Source organism: Nannobrachium achirus (assembly GCF_963921795.1).
Source record: "Nannobrachium achirus genome assembly, chromosome: 22".
In the NCBI taxonomy this organism is placed as follows: domain Eukaryota; kingdom Metazoa; phylum Chordata; class Actinopteri; order Myctophiformes; family Myctophidae; genus Nannobrachium; species Nannobrachium achirus.
Window position 1 is genome coordinate 24899510 of NC_137829.1, and position 17238 is coordinate 24916747.

At 39.9% G+C, this 17238-nt stretch overlaps 3 protein-coding genes across 7 annotated transcripts in view; all 3 read right to left on the bottom strand.

Annotated features, from left to right (window-relative positions):
* Positions 1–1243, bottom strand: part of fmnl2a (formin-like 2a) — a 79499-nt gene extending 78256 nt beyond the window's left edge. For all 5 annotated transcript variants that reach the window (XM_080752554.1, XM_080752555.1, XM_080752557.1 and 2 more), the window contains exon 1: positions 653–1243. In XM_080752554.1, the coding sequence (XP_080608680.1) occupies positions 653–766 (114 nt within the window). In that variant the 5' untranslated portion in view covers positions 767–1243. The remainder of the gene's footprint in view (positions 1–652) is intronic.
* A 3457-nt stretch (positions 1244–4700) lies between these two features.
* sumo3b (small ubiquitin like modifier 3b) lies at positions 4701–9354 on the bottom strand. The gene is made up of 4 exons (XM_080752693.1): positions 9226–9354; positions 8535–8663; positions 8235–8306; positions 4701–5874 (listed from the first exon to the last, which is right to left on the bottom strand). The coding sequence occupies exons 1-4, from the start codon at positions 9244–9246 to the stop codon at positions 5812–5814; spliced, it is 285 nt and encodes a 94-aa protein (XP_080608819.1). The 5' UTR covers positions 9247–9354; the 3' UTR covers positions 4701–5811.
* Positions 9355–10232: 878 nt separating this feature from the next.
* Positions 10233–16736, bottom strand: pttg1ipb (PTTG1 interacting protein b). Its single transcript, XM_080752685.1, has 7 exons — positions 16560–16736; positions 15948–16006; positions 15293–15401; positions 14885–14987; positions 13976–14041; positions 13502–13548; positions 10233–10822 (listed from the first exon to the last, which is right to left on the bottom strand). The coding sequence occupies exons 1-7, from the start codon at positions 16651–16653 to the stop codon at positions 10779–10781; spliced, it is 522 nt and encodes a 173-aa protein (XP_080608811.1). The 5' UTR covers positions 16654–16736; the 3' UTR covers positions 10233–10778.
* Positions 16737–17238: the final 502 nt, after the last annotated feature.

Here is a 17238-nt window from a genome sequence, read left to right on the forward strand (position 1 = left end):
GTATATATAAAAGGGTGTCAGCTAGCTCTGTTGTGTGTGTCTGTGTGGTGGCATATTTCAGCGATAACTCTTACGTCATTCAATGGGTCTCAAAGTGGGGTCCGGGGACCTAAATGATAGTTAGGAACCAAATGGACCCATATGTAACTCACCAAATGGAACGTGGTAAATTAACATTGATTTTACAATAAAGATAGGGGTCTCAGAGATTTTAAAAAAATGCCATTAAATGGGGGTCCATATCCTAAAATACATGATTTTCAAACTTGGGGTCCTTGAAATTAAAATGGTTGGGAATCCCTACTAGAGACGTAAAAACGCTTCTCTTGTGGTGGTGACCCTGGCATATCTTTTCAAATGGGGGGGGGGGGGGGGGGTCCGAGAGCTAATAAGTGTCAATTTGGGGGTCCTTGACCTGAAAAAGTTTGAGAAAGCACTCAGTGTCTTGCGTTTCATGATTGTGCTTTCTCGAAAACAAACCAGAAGAACTTTTAGAAACAACAAAAGGACGCGCAGGTCCAACCTACACACACAGCTGTCCCATCGTCCCAGGGCATTCAAGCATGGTGGGGAAGGAACAAAGAGTTGGTAAAACAGTTAAATGACCACCAACGACTCCGTCCGAATCGCGCATCGTTAAATGCGTGCTTACCAAAACGATGGCAAATCTTTCCTCCAGTTCTCCAGGCTCCGGCATGGGGAGTTTCAGAGGCATATTGTGACCCCTGAAGTCAGTGTGGTGGTCCATACTCCCTGCGTTCCCCATGTTTTCAGCTTGTGTTCCAGCCCCTCTCCCAGCGAAGTCAAACTTTGCTCCTCTCCTCTGGCTACTTCGGGAATCTCTCGGGCAAGTCGAAACGAAAATATCCCGTTTTAATGGTAATGCCCCCCGGGATAAGGTTTAGCCGATGTCCTCCTCCTCCTGTTTATTCCCCCTTGGTCACTTCAACATAAAGCACATGTGTTGTTGGGGGAAAAAAGCAGCATACTGCGACGGGGTCCAAGTAGAGGGGGATTCAGGGGAACCCCCGTGGAGCATTTTCAGGAGTGGAATGAAGGGAACTTGCAAACTTGACTCGACCAAATCAAACGTGTCCTTGTTATCCGTATCTTGCACAATTCCGGCTCCACTCCCAGTTGGTGATAATGACGGTGTGCATGATTCAGGCTTTGCAATCCCCCCCGTCTGTGAGTGAGGCTAGCTAATCCCTCCACTGCTGACTAGCTAGTCAAGGGGTCCACACACAGTACACACACACACACACACATCGCACACAATCACATCCCTCCCCACAATGAGCCCTTTCAGAGGCAAGCCTCCTGGCTGTTAGGGCGTGCCAAAATCCGTAGCTAAGGAGACGATAGTTTCTGTGTTGCATTGTGGTAGTTTGAGTTTAATATTGGGGGGAGGGTATGGGGGGAGGCAATGAATCAATCACAAGTGATCCAAGTTAAAATCCGTCAACAGCAGGGTGCCTCCGTCGTCAGCATGGCGTGTACATTTCTTCAGTGAGCTAACCACAACTTCGTGGCAAGTTTGTCACTGACATAGGCCTACAGTGTTTCAGTGATCTACAAGATATTATTATGTTGGGATGAAATCTGATATCAAATCCCGACAGGGTGGGGTGCTCAATATTACACAGAAGATTACATCAGCAAGCAGTGCGTTGGAGAGGATCTAGAGGTTCTCCACAATCTCCAGATGCACACTGGTTTGATTCAGTCTAGTCTGATTCAATAGGGCCGTGCTATGTCATAGCAGAGGTTGGCTGACTGGACACATTAGGGACACAAAACACAGATGACTGAGCTCATATTTAAACTATATGATAAGACTACTGGACGTTCCAGAAAAACATGGCATTTCACAAGGCACAAACCATTATTGGACAAATATTTAGAATTCTCACATTTCAGAAAATATTCTATCCAGATAAGAACATCTTCAGCTCAACAAACCAGCACCAGAAACAAATCACAGAGATTGATTGATTGAATATTTTATTAGCAAGTTTGCAAAAGCTATGCTAAAAGGACCACACAAAAATCACCACTCAATTCATCGAGACATACAATAAATTACATATCAACAACACTTAAAGCAATTCTAGATATATTTACAGAAGAAAGGTGGATGGAGGGGGGGCAAAGGATGACACTGCCATGGGGATCCTTGGAGCCTGCTGAGGGAGTGCAGGTTATTTGACTCTGCATGGGGCCAAAATTACCCACAAACTAATCTGTGATGTATTTTTGTCATACACTATGTTTAGTGTATGACAGGCTATCCATATCATTTATATGTTATGCATAACTATGACATAAAACATAGTGTAGAGTAGACTAGAGTAGCCCTATTATTCCATAATATTATACAGTATGGCATTATAGCACCCATCTTCAGATTTTTCCTCTATTGGTGCAATATACATAGTTTGAATGTCCATGTAACTGCCTGGTGTTAAAAAATGGTAGGCCTAAATGCTGCACTTAACATCCTTTCTCAAAGCGCTTTACAATGTGCATTACATTCATCCGTTCACACACTCACACACTGATGGCAGGAGGATAATAGTGGAAAGCACAAACCTCATCAGGAGCAGTTAGACATTCTCTAACTGTTAGAGAATGAACTGTGAACCTTTCAATTCCAAGTCGGCTTCTATACACCCTGATGGGGTGCAATACTAGTTTGAACAATATACCTATTATGTTATCACAATTATGTACAACAGGGCCCACAGTACATAAACAAACAATAGTAGCTACAGGCTGTCATCAGGCCACACCATAATGAATGAGCATTCTGACAATGACAAATATCGTGTGTGGATTTAACTGAATTGGAGAAGGAACAACTTTACAGACACAGCTGATAGTGATGCACTGCACAATAACTGAATGTGAGAAGAGAATGATATTATAAGACTGTGTGTGCTGTGCTGTGCGTCAGTGCGTGTGTGCAAGACAGACAGAAAGAATCAGAGAAACAGATAGAGATAGAGTTCAGAAGGCATTTTATTTCACTGAGGGCCAATTGTCCCAGGTACGATTCCAGGCCAGCAATGTGTTGATGTGTGTCACTGAGCAACTTAACCCCTAATTGCTTCCCAAGCGCCCAATGGCTGCTCACTGCTCCTAGTTGTTATAGGATGGGTAAATGCAGAGGACACATTTCATGTATGTGCAGATGTACTGTGACAAAAACACCCCAAGGAGTGGGGCCTATATTATTATTATTATAAGGATGCCATGGTAGCACAATGGAGATTGGGGGAAAAACTACAAGCAAGACTCTAAAGTCTATAAAGATGTGTACCGGTATGTATGAATCCATCTGCAGTTCGGACACTGAGCCTGCAGGGCACAATTTCAACCCTGCAACAGTGAGGCATTTAACTAGACAAAATGGCCAGTCAAGTGTCCTCACTGAAACAAAAGATGGTCAAACTATGTTCAATGAAGACCAATGTGAGGGAGGGGGATCCCACAGCTGCTCTACCCATAGACGTACGAGAGGCTTCAGATTGCTCTGTAAGGAAATGTAAAATGCAAAACAGATGCCAAAAATGAAGGCAGCACAATCAAACCTCTGTGTAAGGAGCCTCACAGGGAGACCATTTCACAGATGTTGCTAAATTTATCCACAAAGCAGCCAAAGGAGTATTCTTAAATGAGAGCAAGCCAGTAAAGAACATGTTGCCATTCAACCATGACCAGGCTAGACTGAAGCAAGAAAACATTGCCTTGATTTTCGGAGCGATGACCTGAGAAGAAAACCACATATCTTATCAGGATAACATGAAGTGTCATCAACAAATACATTTTGAATGGGAGACATGATACCAGACCATTATGGAGAGATTTTTGAAAATTCAGAGCAATGATGCCCTCTAGTGACAAAGATTTTTGAAACTTCAGAGCAATGTGGCCCTCTAGTGACAAATGCATAATTCCTCAAGCATTCAGATGGTATTTGTTAGTGATACAAAAGCAAATCCCTCTCACCCAAGCTCGTTTTCATTAAATAGAAATAGTTTTTCTCACTGTTATCCTTAGGCAAACACATCTTTCTTTTTAATAATAATAAAATGTTTACTGTACATATACTTCATTGCTGAGGTTGTCTTGTTTGTTATTGTATGTCTTTAAATGCTTTAATGAATTGAATACACAGGACCCCAATGGAAACAAGCCTCTCAAGCTTTGTGTTAACCTTTTATCATTGTAAACTGTACCTCTGTACAAATTGCAAACTGTTTCAGTTGTCTTCAATCAACAAACAAAAAACTATTCACCTGGAGTCACACTATAAGCAGCTAAGATAACTCTTCTCAGGCTATGACAGGCACCAATTAAAGGTTATTAAGATCAGCCAGTTTATAGGATAGGACTGATTATTTCTGAACTAAAATGTATTGGCCAACCTCTGCAGTTTCCATTCACTGTGAAATGTCCATGTTTAGAGAGAAGACACAAACGTTAAATTCCCCACAAAAAGTTCTGAAACTTAAACTGTTGCCCATTTCACAATTGCACAATCCATACAAGTTACACCTCCTTGTAAGGTGATTAATCAACGATAAGATATAAAATACAATTGGAGGGGAGAAATAATCAAGCAACGTTTCCAAACGTTTAGTTGCACTGCATGTAGAACAGTCAGTGGCAAAAATAATAGAATACAGAAATTCAAGTGTCCGAGTACCAAACTATATTTATTGTATACAGTATAAGGACAACAGATAATGTACAAATCAAAATAAAGATCTGTGGAACATTGGTTTGCCAATATACCCTTTTCACCAGCCATTTTGACATGCCATATGATCAGTACACAGCTGAAGGCAATAATATTCATTCTGGACCTGTTTCATTAGGTTCCGCTATGGCAGCATGACTTTAATTGTACGAGTCGAGTAATGCCTAAATGAAACAGACGAACGAAAGACATTGACTTACCCTTCTATGGCATGTCAAAATGTCTGTGAAAAAGGTCCATACCACCTTCTAAAATCTGCCAAAAATCTTAGGTGGACATTCTCAATTTCAACTACAAGCATAGGCCTCAGTCAACCAACTCTAGTATCTCAAGAACACTTGACTTTGACTCCTCTAAAATAACCATTACAGCAATGGCTCCACATTTATGTAACTTTATGAAAAGCACATCACATTTCAGAGGAGCAGTCTTGGTGGGGACTAGGAATGGTTTCTGGACTGAGGCTATTGACGAGTGAATGTGAAACAATTTTATGATCAAAAATATAGATAGGAGGCAAGATAAAACATAACAGAATTGTTCCCCTGTCGTGTGAAGACCCAAATAAAGGATTTGCAGCCTCCTGTGACTTCCTCTCCTTCCATATTAACTTTAACTTTTAGAACACTCATTTCACATTTTGGTCCTGAAAATATCACCTGTCTTTACCTTTCAAACCAAATCAACAATGAGAGTGACACTAATGAGGTAAAGAATCCATATAAATCTTTCTCTGTACAAAACAGGCAAACAGCATTTCTCAACCTAAATGTTTAAGGTAAAATGAGCATGATTAACTCAGAGCATGGATAACTTAGACTCAAACATCAATGTAAAATAAAGTTTGCCCTGCATCTCAAAGTATAGGATGTAGCCTCAATGAAAGAACTCTGCCTGCTTGAATGAAATGTGGTGATAGGGTTTTGGGCAAGCATATGAGAAAAAAATAAAAAATAAAATAAAAAAATAGAAATAAACAATTACATAAAGAAAAAAGGGGGGCGGATGCTCTTTCAAGTGTTGAGTCCTCTGTGTTCACTTTCCACTTAAGAGGCACCTCCTGTCTGTTGTTGAAATACATCAATAGTGTCCTCATCTTCCATCTCCAGCTGTAACAAGAATATTTAAAATATATTAGACAGAATATCCTGTTTGAGCAAAGCCTTCAAAGAACATTTTGCTTGGTGGAACACAGCAGAGGGACAATGGGCCATTTTGATCAACCGTTTTCATAGGACTCCTCGGAAAACATTGATCAGAACGCCCTATTGCCCTGCTGCTAAGTTCACGATATTCAAATTATTTATAATAGCAGATCTACAAGCTATATAACAAACGTGTGCCTTTGGTTGTGCTAAAGAAGGATAAAGGGGTAGCTACAAGTTACAGAGCAGAGCTGTGAATGTTTAGTACGCGACTGCATATCTTTTCTTTACCGACTACCAGTAATAAAAGATGTTATGAACTGCCTTGAAGTAGATGAATTTCAAAATAAAACTGAGTAATTCGAATATAACTTGCATCATGTTGCTATTATGGAAGACGAACTATGGTCCATTCGATATATTTTTCTAATGGCCTACTTACATTTTATTCACACGCATTAGCTACCCCCGACATAGGGGAAAAATGCATAAAGTTAATACAACCAGAGAATGAGAAATAATCTGAATATAAAGATTTGATTAGCTGAATTTGCACCCAAAATAAATCAGAAAAGGTGCAGAAAAAACAAAACCCTTGCTATACCCCACACTATTGAGATGTTGAACTGGACAACTTTATCAGAGGACTGCCGTGTTGGCCCGAAAAATGGCAGGTAATCTGGACTGTAATTATTACTTTACAAATGATGGACAAGGCTGTCACAACTATTACATAATCGTCTAATCGCAATTATTTGAGGTAATTGCAATTATTTTTGCATTATCGTCATAATCGTTTCCATGTTGAGAATTGTTAACTAATATAGTTACAAACACTTTCAAAAAGTAGTGGAAATAGCAGATCTACAAGCTCACAGCGTTGTGAGCTTGTAGATCGGTTATGTTCTTCTTTTAAGTATAAATTGTCAAATATGTCAGTCATTTCTTTGTATATTTAAGTTATGTGTCATGATTGCAAATACACAATTAAATCGTTAATCGCAATTATTTGAGTGACAATTAATCGTCATGTAAAAAGTCATAATCGTGACAGCCCTAGATGGACATGGTCAATTTGCACCGGATTTAACTCAACCTCTGCCAAAAAAATACCCCTTTGTACCCCTTCCCTGCCATGCCCGAGGAACCCGAAGATTTAATAAGCTTTAATTAAAAAGAAATAATTTATCGAAGCGGAACCAAAATAGGCCGGAACTAATGCTCCGTGATCGGTTTCTACACGGACACATTATTGAGCGGACCAGTTAACATTGAGGCCGTGAACCGGAAGCGGATGGTCCGTCGTCTATTTTGGCCCGTTAGCTTTCTGTGTAAACTCCGCGGCTTACAGACGGAGAACTTATTGATCAATTGGAAAAATTTAAAAGGATTTGAGAAGCTGATGGAAATACGCGAACACACGATGCATAGCAGTGTCCGATCACGCACGATGGGAACTGGATGAGCGCCCGCGTTAACAGGTAGAAGCCAGCAGTGAAAGACATTGAAAAATCTTCGGGCTCCTCGGCCGTAAACTACGAATGAGTTAAAACAGACATCCTCTGTAATTATTACAAATCACCTGAGGTCCATAAGTAATATGAATCCAGTGCGAATAGGGCTCATGTTTCCGGTTCAAATCTGCTGCCGAGCAAATGAAATATGGAAAAATTTACCAATATAGAAGAAACGGGTATACTACATTGGCACTGTTCGCTAGCCTATGGGTCACCACTTATTTCTGGGGTTGCCTTAACGTCAACCTGACACAATGGTGACAAACTGAGTCTTTAGGAGTCTATGGGGGGAGGTTGTCCACGTCATCAAATCATTGATGATGTGGACACGAGGTTGACCCGAGAGCCTCCATCTTTCAAATGGATGGCCACGTATGGACCAGGATTATTTTCCGACTCCACGACACCCGCGTGCGTCATTTGAGGGCTCCCCTGAGCGGATCGGAGCGAGCAGAATATTCTATGATTTTTCAAAGGTTAATGAAAAACACAAAGCTGGCCACCTGGACCAAAAGAGATGTTTCAATTCTGGCAGCCAGTGAGTTAAGTCGTATTCTATACTTGGTTGAACAGCATTACACAAAACAGCAGATCTAAATAGAAAATCTACAAGCTCAATGCGTCACAATCTCCCCCAAGATCATTTGTAATCGATTAGCTTGATTAAGTGAGGACCAATTATGTGACGATGGGTTGAAAATGGGTGAAGTCGTCCTTTAACTGCTGGCACCCCTAAATTAAAGGGTAAATGGTTTTGGTTTTCTTCAAAATGTGACATATTGGTGATCGTCTTTAGAGTTAACCAACCTGTGCAGGCGTGTCTGTTTCGTTGATAGGCTGGCCATCAAACCTAAACCTTATCTGACGAATTGACAACCCCTGTTGAGAACAGAACAAACAGATTTAAGAACCAAAAGTGAAAAGTAAACAAATTATCTACTACTGAAACAAGGTTCACACATGAGATTATAAACTGCAGCAAACACTAGTAATCAGTACAACAGCACTGGCTCATTCATTTGCAGCATCCATCCATAGGCCTATAATTAGACCTGACATTGTTATCAATGGAAGTCTCAAGTTTATGGCTTCATCAGGCCAACTTACCTGTCTTTCGCAGTATGCTTTCATTAGTTTGCTGAGTGGAGTGTGCCTCTTAATTTTAAACTGTACGACTGATCCATCTTGTCCCGCTACCTTGAGGTTGATGTGGTCGTTCTCCGTCTTCACTCCTTCCTGCAACACACAAACGTCATTCTCGTCAGCTAATTAACTCGCTATCACGCCGGCAACACAACCCGTATCTTATAGCTTGCTCCCGATGGCAACGGCTCGGCAGTAGTAGCAGTAGATAGATATAGCCATTAGCTAGCAAATCAGCCGCACAGACAGACAGACAGACAGACAGACGACAGCAGCCCCTCGTTTGCGTAGCAGGCCAGCGCCAGTCCACGGTTAAACTGGCGCAGAAAGCCACAATGGCGCAAATACAAAGACCATTCATTTCATTAGATATCCGTGGTTCGGGGACAGTGTGAGGGCTACCATGTACTTTGTTTGGTAGCGGAAGATGTACACAATACTGTAACCACACCAAAGACCAACAATGGAACACGACAATAAATAAAGACCCGCAAATTAGTCTACCTTTGTTTTCTGACTACCCGCTCAAATGCGGCACAGGGAAGCCTGGTAGATATGCTAGGTTAGCCCAAAAAAGCTAACGTTAACTTGCAAGTGGCACAATCTCACTAAAAACCTATACAAAATAGTAAGTCTAGAAAACAACAAAACTCACCTTTGGCTTTTCTTCGGACATCCTGCAAATTAACTGAACAAGACCTTGTTAGTTATGAACTGACTTGTTAGCTTGGAAGCTAGCAGTGTGATAGCGGGGTTTCAGCTCCTCCGTCTCCTCCAGTTCGACCAGGAGCGCGCATGGAATGTAACCTATATGATTGGCTCCCGACCGTCACGTGTTCCCTGTTTTCTCGGGACCGCGGATACGTGAGCGCGCATGATAATTTGCGCATCCCCGTGAGCTAGCTAGACTAAACAAAACTGTCTAAAGTGAATGATACAATCTGACGGTTTAAAAAAAATACCTTGGCTTTGTGATCCACTACTGTGTGACTGTTGACTGAACACGCACACAAGCCTGGGATACAGCCTGCGTGCTCTGTTCAGCTTGTTTTTCTCACTCTATATTCAGATAGTCCTCATTGATATAGAATATTTTTTCAGTAATGGGGGTCTCCCTGTCTCTCCAGGTCTTAGTACACACAAACAGAAATGTCATTTTCAGATCAGGATACCAATTCTATCCAATCAGGAGAGCAAACTCGCACAGAAGTGAACTGGTGACACAAAGAAATTACCAGACAAAACTGGAACTGGAACAGCATACATTTTAAGCTGATAAATGGGAACTCCCTCCTGATTGCAACCACATTGAAAATGTATTTTCAGTTCAAGAGGTCTTTGCAGATGAGCGTGTGCAGTGATGTGGCGGATACGGTTTATAGTTGCTCGTGGTTTGAAGGAGGTAGATAGAAAGCATTCTGCATTCTGCAATATTCACTATTTAGGCTCTTATCCAGAGCAACTTAAAAAGTGCAAGACTGGAATAAACAGCATGAACTCTAGTCAGCAAACAACAGGGTTACGTCAAAGAAATTGTTGAGTCCTACAAATCATTCATATCTGATTCAAAACATTTATTAACATTTAAATTGTACAAAATTAGTAAATGACAAGGAGAAATGTTTCAAAGAAACAGTAGAAAAAAAAATACTCAAACACGTGCATGTTAATGACAAGGTTTACAATTCAAACGCCTAGCTAACAAGAACACAAAACAAACATTGAAATGTTTCCAATGACATTGAAATGTACCATGTGTTTTCTTTTATGTAAATAAGCGTAACTAATCTGAAACAAAAACAAATGTTTGTCAAGGATATTATACAATATTCTCAGACAGGACTCCAGTGTAAATATGTTGAGATTAGTGCTGTTACATTCATGCATCACAATCTAAGAAAGCAACAAAGGTTTATTTTGGATAACAGCAATAAAACTAACAAAATAAAACCAATGAGAACATACAAATGTATGAGGCACAAAGTAAAATACTGAGAACATGTTTAAAATAGAGTACATGCTCTATTTGAAAAGATTCCCAGTGCCTTTGGTCACATTGTTCGGCTAAAAAAACAGATCAATGCGGTAAAATAAAACAGATCACAGTATATCATCTTCACATGCTTTTGCAATGGACTATGTTGATGTAACTAGTATTACATAGGATGATTAAAAAGCATTCAAAACAAATTAAACAGATAAATCTTCTCAATTATTCTCCATACGGCTATACGGATTACCTTTGGCCAGACCTGAAAAGAAAATGAACACAGAACAAAATTACATTGGAAATACAGTACTACTACAGATCACTATTGTAATAAGGGGATATAGAACGGTACAATTTATTTTTAATGAACTGAAATGGTAATGTAACACATTAATACATTCTCCTTTTACAAGGACTTGTGTTTTATTATTAAAAGCTATAATTAAAAAATAAATAGAAGCAGTGCTCTTCCGAGCACAGGTCTCCACCAGGCCAGGCGTCCTGGTGGTGCTATAATAGGCCAATGTAAAAAGGGTGGCATGTGTTCTTCACCAATCTTAGACCTTTCATGGCGCCACCATGAGGCTGATTTGAACATTTTGTAGTGTCATTTCTTCCTTGGCCTTTTGCGAATGTGCGTGCACATTGCACAATTTCATTACAATTGCACGCTGTGTTAATGATTTGAGGCATTTTGTTCAAAACGGATCAATCCTGCAAAGTTTGGAGGCCAATCTTAGCCAATCAGGATGGAATATTTAATATGGGACAGATCCGTCTTGATCATATGACTGTAGAGATACTGTGTACTGATTTGTGTTAATTTTGGGTTAAATCTGAAGGAGTAATATCCAAAAATGTGTCTTACATAAGTCGGCCTCCTGGTGGCTCTATAAAAGGCTGATGTGAAAAATGCAAGGAAAGGGTTTTTCCTTGGCCTCTAGGGAGTGCGCTTACAAAGTTTGAAACTGATCGGTGGAGTTATAGGTAAAACCACGAATTGGCCTGTTATAGCGCCACCATGAGGCTGATTTCAAAAATTTGAAGTGGCATTTCTTCCTCGGCCTAGTGGGAACGTGTGTGCACAATTTCATGTTAATTGCACTCTGCGTTTGTGATTTGAGGCATTTTGTCCAAAACGGACCAATCTTACAAACTTTGAAAGCCAATCTCAGCCAATCAGGATGGAATATGGACAATCAGACAGATCCATGTCGATCACATGACTGTAGAGATACTGTCTACCGATTTGCGTGATTTTTGGACAAAATCTGTAGGAGTACTGGCCAAAAGGTAGTTTTGCACAAATTGGCCTCCTGGTGGCGCTAGAACAGGGCCATTTGAAAAATGGGGCAGAGGTTCTGAATCCACCGTTTGTCAGCCTTCTGATTGGTCCCTGAGACTCCCTGACTGGCCAACCAGAAAAAACCATTCACTTTTTGCTATCGGGGGTGGAGTTTGTGCAGTGGAGAATGTTGCTTCAGGCTTTCAAGAACGGTCCGCACTGCGCGACACGGCGTGCATCTAGTACGGCCGCGCGAGGTGATCGCAATTTCGCTCAATATAATGAATAAGCTTCAACAAACTAGTTCACATGGACCTTATCAATGTAACTAAGAGTTACAATTGGGTACATATATTTTAAATGGGCAGAATTACGAAAGCCAGCCTATTATGTGAGGAGAACTATAATCTGGCTGTCATCTTCCTACCCAAGATGCACTGCGCTTTCTCTTTCTATTTCTATTCTCTCTCTGATCCAGAGGATTAAACTAATTAAAACATATATTTTCTGGGGAAAACTACTGTTTTGCTATGTAATTACTGTACCTTTTTCTTCCCTTTTTATTAATATCACGTAGATGTGTTTTTTTGGGTACTTTATATAGCTGTAATGAGGCTATGAAAAAAAATCCCATCCACTTCCACTATAAAAGAATCTGCAATGGTGATTCTGTCCCACTGGGATTAAACAAATTAAAACATATATTTTAGGGGAAACCCCCTGTTTTGCAATGTAACTACTGTACCTTTGTCTTCCCTTTTTATTAATATCACCTAGATGTTTTTCCTTTGGTACTTTAAATTGCAATAATGAGGCAATGAAAATACCCTCTCCCCCCATTCACTGCCACTATAAAAACAATCTGCCCAGGGTCATCTGTACTACCATAGTAACAGGGCAGAATGGGGCGGGATTTGCAAAGGGGAGAATTGGCATCCAGGGAGTGTGTGTGCTCATTTTGGCAGCGACCGGGCCAACGGCGCCGGAGATTAGCTGGTAACAAACTTGAAGGACGGACGGACGCACGCACGCACGGACGGACAGGGGCGAAAACATACTCTCCCCCAAGCCTTTGGCTGGTGGAGACAATAATAATAATTTTATTGTTTTACATGCATGTATTTCGGCTTATCGATTAAAAAACATAAAATTGCATGAGCATGTAATATATCGAGGTCATTGGTGATAATGCAATTTTTGCATTAGCTAAAATATTACTTTCCAGGAGCAGGCAATTATTAGATGTATTTAGAATAAGCCTGTTAGCTTTGTTAAAGTTTCTGAAAAGACAAAACATTAGATTTTAGTTTATATTTATTACAGTTACGCTTATTGGTGGTGTAAGATAAATACCTTTACAAACAAACACTTAACGGCCTGTTGCATGTCTGCCTACACACACACACACACGCACACGCACGCACACAGTATCAAAGTCTTTCTGTAAGTGCTGTATATTTTAACATTGTCAGTTTGGTTGTTTGTATTCTGAATTTCAGACAAGGGAGTTTATTTATTTAAAAGTGTTTTAGAAAACAATGCTAGAAAAAGGAAATCTTCTCATTTTCCCTCCAGCAGGAGGCACTATGCGTCAATACAGCTTCAAATGACAAATTTGCTTTTTTCAGATGAATGAATCTGAAAAATGAATCTCACCATATTTCTGCCGAATCTCATCATGTCTCAGCTTCATTTCTGTTCTCCTATTTGGACAAAAAAAACAAAGGTGTCAATGTATGTTCACTTGAATCATGAGTGGAGGATAAATATCTATGGATTGTTATTATACTACTGTATAATATACTACAGTAGTAAGCTATAATAATAAACTTCACTATACATTACTAGTAGAATCTGTCTTGAAAACATCTTTATCTGGAAGCTGTATATACAGAATACCCTGTATTCTGCATATAACAACAAAATGTGACATAGCTCTGTTTACACAATGCTGCAGCTGTACCCCCTCCAACTGTACGTATATGTTCACCCTTTTTAACAGTTTTTTATTATATTTTGACACTTGCTTTGGCAATGTAAACGTATGTTTTCTCATACCAATAAAGCTCCTTTGAATTTGGAATGTTTAATACAATGACAACAACAATAACAAGATTAATAGCTATTCACCTCTCTTCTTGACGGGCCTTCCTTGCCTGGGTTTGTCGTTCCTCCTTTGCATCTTCTCTCATGTTCCTGAAAGTTAAGAACACAGTTGCTGGTTACCTGGCTAACATTCTTATATTAAATGCTAGCGCCTTTATCCAAAGCGTTTTCCAACGTGTATTCCTATTATCCATTCACACACATTCAAAGACACACACAAATAGCGGGGGGAAGCATGTAACCAACCTGCTCATCGAGAGCAGTTAGGTGTTCAGTGTCTTTCTCAAGGACACTTTAACACTAACCCAGGAGGAGCTGGGGACCAAACCTGAGCCACTGCCACCCCTAATCTTATACATGGCAGAGGTTTGAAATATACATGAAACAGCACTAAACTGGGATTGATCATTCAGATCAATATGACTAAACCAACCACATAAAAAATCAACAACACAGTAATATCACTCACCTTTCTCAATACAAAGCCTAATGCTTAATACATTTTTTATCTTCATTGTCCTTTATTATTTTTCAAAGCTTCTCAGAAACACACAGTATTAGTTTCAGAGCAAATTACCAGTGCAAACTCTGGCAAGCTAGCGGAGATGTCTGTAACAGCCTTACAGAACAAAAGCCCATTGTGTTTTGTGTTCTTTTTCAGATCCCGAACTAGATTTCATTGCAAACATATCACATATCATGTTCACAATTGGTGTGATTAATTAACCAGAATTTTAACCTGACAGTAACAGCAACTTGTGTCATTTTCTTATTTTTTCTTTAAACAAAATCTGAAAGTGGAGTACTGTTTAGTAAGAAGTTTTGTTTATCGTTTATCTTAATTCATTCAAATTGCATCTAGAATAACGTTAAGGACTAACAGAATATGTATCTGTAATATCTAATATAGGCTATTGATGTAAAATGGCTAACCCAGTCCTGCGACTCTTGCAGCAGCAACAGCAGCAAACACAGATGGCTATGATGATGACCCCAGCAAGCACTGACACGGATATTATCAAGGCCTGGAAGTTCACTGGAAAACACAGACAGATTAATAATTTAAGTGATAAAAAGGATCCACGATTCTTTACTGTAATATACTGTAATTACATGTTTTTAAGTTAATTAGATGTCTCCATTTAGGATGTCCTACACAAATTAAAAAAGATCAAGCAGAATTCTTTTTCTCCTGAATGCTTTCATGGAGCAGTTAAATATGAAATATTTAGCTACTAGGACATCCACATTGGTGCAGTCACTGTCAGTTGAAAGGCCTGTATTTAACATGTGGGTTTATGGTTCTGTAGATGGAGGACTAAAAGCTTTGAGGAGTCTTACGCCAGCACAGCCCCCATCGTGCATCAGGTAACGGACACAGACTGTGATGAGGCAGGATGCTCCTCACAGGGTAATCGATGCATTGCTGAGTTGTTATGCACCACAGACACTAGAAGACACAAGGCAACTTGTTACCAGCCACTGAAAATAGCTTTGCACAACAAGCATGAACCATTGAGATCAGGGGTCATCAATGTGCCCGTTGTCCAAGACTTGGCCTCGTCCGTGGCAAATTTGAGATTTTGTAACATTATTATGTTCTTATTTTGATCACAAGACCCAATTACTGAATGTCACGTCTCCAGGGAATTTTCTTCAGATTATTTATGACATACTGATCTACTATGACACTAAGGCACATTAAGAGTGCACAAGGGCAGTGGTTCTCTGACCTTTTTCTTTTCAAGGACCCCCATAACTCTGAGAGAGGGTATAGCAGGCCTACAGTCCATTTGGTTCCATTTGTGTACACTCAGAGGTAAAGACCAGTAAAGGTCATTTAAGGCTATAGCTCTGCGCTATGTGTTTCTGGTGTTATTGTTTGCTCATTTGCATGTTCATGGCAATTTCTTTATTTGATAAAAAATGTCCAATACAAGCCAGCATGGCGATGACACCTGATTGAGATACATTAGAGAAAGTTAAAGAAACTCACTTTCACATTCTGCAAGCATTCATCACAAGTGGTGTTGGATCTTGAGGCACAAGACAAAGCTGAAATCACACCAGTCACCATTAATGTAAAGCCACAGCATTCCAGGCTGGTTATAAACAACAGTCAATGATTCCAGGACTGGTAAACCATGCCCCCAGTCTCTGTAGTTAAACCTCTGTTTAATGGAAATGGAAACAAAGATTGTAGTCAGTAGCAGCAGCGAGTGACCAGTTTATGATCTTCTTATAACACACATGACATGCAGCTGCTTGTGCTTGTGTTAGCTGTGGTACAGTTACAGTAGCTTCAACTGAATTCAACCAACTCCAAATCACAGGCAGTTGGCAGTTGTTGGTCAAAATCTATTTCAGAGAAGGGGTAATGTTGTTCTTTAAGTAGCCTACGTTTGTATTGATTCTATGTCAAGTCAAGTGTCAATCCTCCATTATGCCAATCAATCAATCAATCAATCAATCAATCAATCAATCAATCAATCAATCAATCACAATCTTCAATCTTTTTTAAGATCCTGACCTGATGATGACCCTGACTGACGGGCATAACAAAACTAAAGCAAATAGCACGTTAGCTACAAACAGAAGGAATACTTACTTGGAGATGGAGTCGATGTTTGGGCGTCCGCGATTGTGAGAGCCGAGACTAAAGCGATACATATCAAAGTCAAAACTCTACATAATCGGGACATTCTGTGATTTGCGGATTTGGACGCTCCGTTCGATGATCAAAACTTAACGTTTAACTTCCAGCTCAACTCAAGTTGTTGCGAGATCTCTCAGCTTCCGAAGAGGGGTGGATATCAATGGCGTGACGTCACGTGCTCCTGTCTCATGTCAGCAAAAAGTGAGTTTTTGCACAAAACAAAACAACCATTATAATGACAATGTTGGCATGAAACATGATGGTATGTTGTTTTGTAGTATTTTCAGTTTGGTGTTCATGTTTGGCCAACCTGATAGAAAAAATAATTGAGAACCAGCTCTTGATTCTCATAGATAGATCATAGATTCTCAATTTTATTTTATTTTCAAGGACTCCTTGGGAACCCAATAAGAACATTTTTGTCACAGATTTAGTTCAGAATGTCTACATTTCTTTGCGGTCTATGAAACTACTGTCGGTATTAACAGATTGAAGCTCTGGTCAAAATAGTCTTTCCTGTTCTCTAGTTGTATTTACTTATAAAATCGAATAATAATAAAGGGTTAGGGCTTATCAATCATTTAACTGGGGACCCCCCAAGGGCCCCTGGCAGTCATCAGACCCCAAGTTG

Excerpts from the sequence above, each read along its gene's own strand:
- sumo3b (XM_080752693.1), bottom strand. The coding sequence starts at position 9,246 with ATGTCCGAAGAAAAGCCAAAG. Across the intron at positions 8,307-8,534 it reads AAGCATACTGCGAAAGACAG|GGGTTGTCAATTCGTCAGAT; the intron begins GTAAGTTGGCCT and ends TGTTCTCAACAG. Across the intron at positions 5,875-8,234 it reads AAACAGACACGCCTGCACAG|CTGGAGATGGAAGATGAGGA; the intron begins GTTGGTTAACTC and ends TTCTTGTTACAG.
- pttg1ipb (XM_080752685.1), bottom strand. The coding sequence starts at position 16,653 with ATGTCCCGATTATGTAGAGTTTTGACTTTGATATGTATCGCTTTAGTC. Across the intron at positions 16,007-16,559 it reads AACATCGACTCCATCTCCAA|CTTTGTCTTGTGCCTCAAGA; the intron begins GTAAGTATTCCT and ends GTGTGATTTCAG. Across the intron at positions 15,402-15,947 it reads AATGCTTGCAGAATGTGAAA|TGTCTGTGGTGCATAACAAC; the intron begins GTGAGTTTCTTT and ends TGTGTCTTCTAG.